The sequence below is a fragment of the Tupaia chinensis genome, unplaced genomic scaffold (genome assembly GCF_000334495.1).
Source record: "Tupaia chinensis unplaced genomic scaffold, TupChi_1.0 Scaffold000604_1, whole genome shotgun sequence".
In the NCBI taxonomy this organism is placed as follows: domain Eukaryota; kingdom Metazoa; phylum Chordata; class Mammalia; order Scandentia; family Tupaiidae; genus Tupaia; species Tupaia belangeri.
Window position 1 is genome coordinate 2,660,232 of NW_006160122.1, and position 2,567 is coordinate 2,662,798.

Sequence of the window (2,567 nt, forward strand, 5' to 3'; positions counted from 1 at the left end):
TCGGCGACTTAGCCACTACGCCAACGGCTGGTCCCTCTGGCATGTTTCTCAAGTCACCAGGTCCAGGACCTGAGCTGTGGAATCAGCCCTGTGGGATCTAGCTGCCTTAACCACCACACCACCAGCGGGCACATCTTCTCTCCTAGCCAGGGGCCTGCTCTGTCGCCCAGACCAGCCTTGAGCTCGTGACCTTCCTGCCTCAGCCTCCCACACTGCAGGGCTCACAGGCACACACCACTGTGCCCAGCATTGAGGTTGGACCAGGAATCAGACCAGGAGCTCCCACATTGTCCTAGCCTGCAGAGCAAGCGTCTCAGCAGCATGCACCACCCAGTCGGGTCCCCCCCTTAAAATACTGAAATCTGAGTAGAGGAGCCATGTTTGCTGGAACCTAGTTGTTAAATGGAAAACCAAAGTGTGGAGAAACTGGACCATTGGCTTTGTCCATGACTTGCCAAGCCACTGAGCCCTGTGTCCTGCCACAGGTGCCTATTAAGCCACTGGACAGAAGAGTCAGGTCTGGGCAGGTCACATAGACGAGGTTGGCCTCCCTCGAAACCACAGAAGTCTGTCAAAGAGGTGGGGCCAGCAGCAAGGAGTGGCAGTCCAGGCGGAGTGACTCTTTACAGCAGGCATGGTGGGTCCTGGGCGCTGAGCCAGGTCATGAAAGACTTTCAGCATTTAAGGAAGCGTAAGGAAAACTAAAGGCAGACGCTGCCTCTCTCGTCGCCTGTCGTTCCAGGTGGACAGTGGTACGACACACTCTTCAATATGGTCATGAATGGACTTTTTTCAATGGTCGGGGGAGAGGACTGGTGATTCAGTCCTCTAAACGTTTACGAAGCAATTGGGGAAACATATGTTGGGGTTGCTGGTCACTTGATCCCTTCTTATTAATATTCCTATAAAAATACCCGGAGTAGACAGTTACAATGAAATAAAAAATAGGGAGTCAGGCAATAATGCAGTGGTAGGGCGCAGCAGTCTGCAAGGCAATCCCACGTGGGAAGGTTTCTGGTTCCAGTCCACAGGCCTGCCTGAGCACCCCGAGCATTGTGTTTGTCCATTAACCAGGGCTAACGTCTGGAGGTGGACTATGGCACTGAGACCCTGTTAGGGGTACTTTCTCGCTCACTCTCTCTCACTGAATACATAGATAAATAAAGGGTTTTTTAAAGTATTTAAAATAAAAAGGGATCTGGTCCTTTGAGGGAGTGGCCTAGTGGCTAAGAGAGCTGAATCCCTCATGGCTGACCACAGTTCGAGTCCCAGACCCAGTAGCTTAAAAAACACTCAGAGTACACATGCATTCAGGCCCTAAGTCCCTACAGGATGAGAAATGGAGGAGAAGGGACTGTGGCATTACCACGCCTCTTTTCAGGGGGTGCTTTCTTCCTCGCCCTCTCTCTCTGTCTTTCTCTGGCCTCTGATAACTATCTCTCATGGAAAAACAAAAACAAAAAACTAAACTTGACAAATATCTAAACTAATATAAATTATACAGCCCTGAACAAACGCGGGGTCACAGCTACTTACGGGCACGCCGCCTGAACGGCCACTCCTTACCCAGCATGCACCAGCATGTAGGAGATAAACCTCCAGGCTTCCTGCCTCTTCTCCGGGCTGTAGATGAAGGGACTCTCCAGGATGCCGGTGTCCAGGGTGATCCACTGCCTCTGAGGCTTCCACACCGCGTAGTAAATGAACACGGCCAGCTGGCGGGAGGAGCGGACAGTGTTTACTCACCTGCTGGAGCCCACGGCCAGCAACTCTGCCTCCCACAGCTTCCCTCCCAGGCTGGCCCTTCAAGTGCAGCTTTAGAGCTTTATGTTAGTTTGGTCTCTCTTTTTTTTTTTTTAGAATTATTTTATTTAACTTTATTTATTTATTCATTTATTTTAATTTGACTATAGAAAGACAGAGAGCGAACGAGAAAGAGAAAGTGAGAAAGCAAGCTACTAGGGCTGGGACTCTAGAATATGGAAGCTGCAGGAGTTGGAGTAATGGCTTTGTTGCTGGACTCCCATGTAGTTGACCACGGGTCAAGTCCTGGACCCGGTGGCTTAAACTCACACCAGGTGTGTATGCATGCGTGCCCAAGATCCTAAGAGGAGAATAGAAGAGAAGGGATTGCAGTGTGACCATCCTCCCTGGGGAGTGATTTCTCACTTTATGTCTCTCTGTCTCTGTCTCTCTCTATCTTTCTGGTCAGCACATGTGCGCCCTATAGCCAAAAAAAAATAGATTCTGAACTTTCTATGAGAGGCAAGTGTCTGCTCCAACATCCTTCTGTGGAAAACTGCTCTCGCTATAGCACTCACTGTCTAGACAGCTGTGGGGTTTTTACAGTTTTATTGGGTCATTGGGAAAGTCATGATGCATTTTTTATTTTTTAATCTTTTTTTAAAGAATTCTTTCTTTTTAAATTATTTATTTAATTTTTATTTATTCATTCATTTATTTCCTTAATTTGACCAGAGAGAGACACAGAGAGAGAGAGAAAGAGACAGGGAACGTGAGAAAGGAAGCCACCAGGTCTGGGACTCGAACCATGGTCGGCCATATGG

General features: G+C 48.6%; 1 protein-coding gene across 1 annotated transcript in view; it reads right to left on the reverse strand.

The window, feature by feature from the left end:
- Positions 1-2,567, reverse strand: part of RHBDL2 (rhomboid like 2) — a 59,146-nt gene that overhangs the window by 30,608 nt on the left and 25,971 nt on the right. Inside the window, exon 3 of the mRNA XM_027775767.1 lies at positions 1,567-1,715. Within this exon, the coding sequence (XP_027631568.1) occupies positions 1,567-1,715 (149 nt within the window). The remainder of the gene's footprint in view (positions 1-1,566; positions 1,716-2,567) is intronic.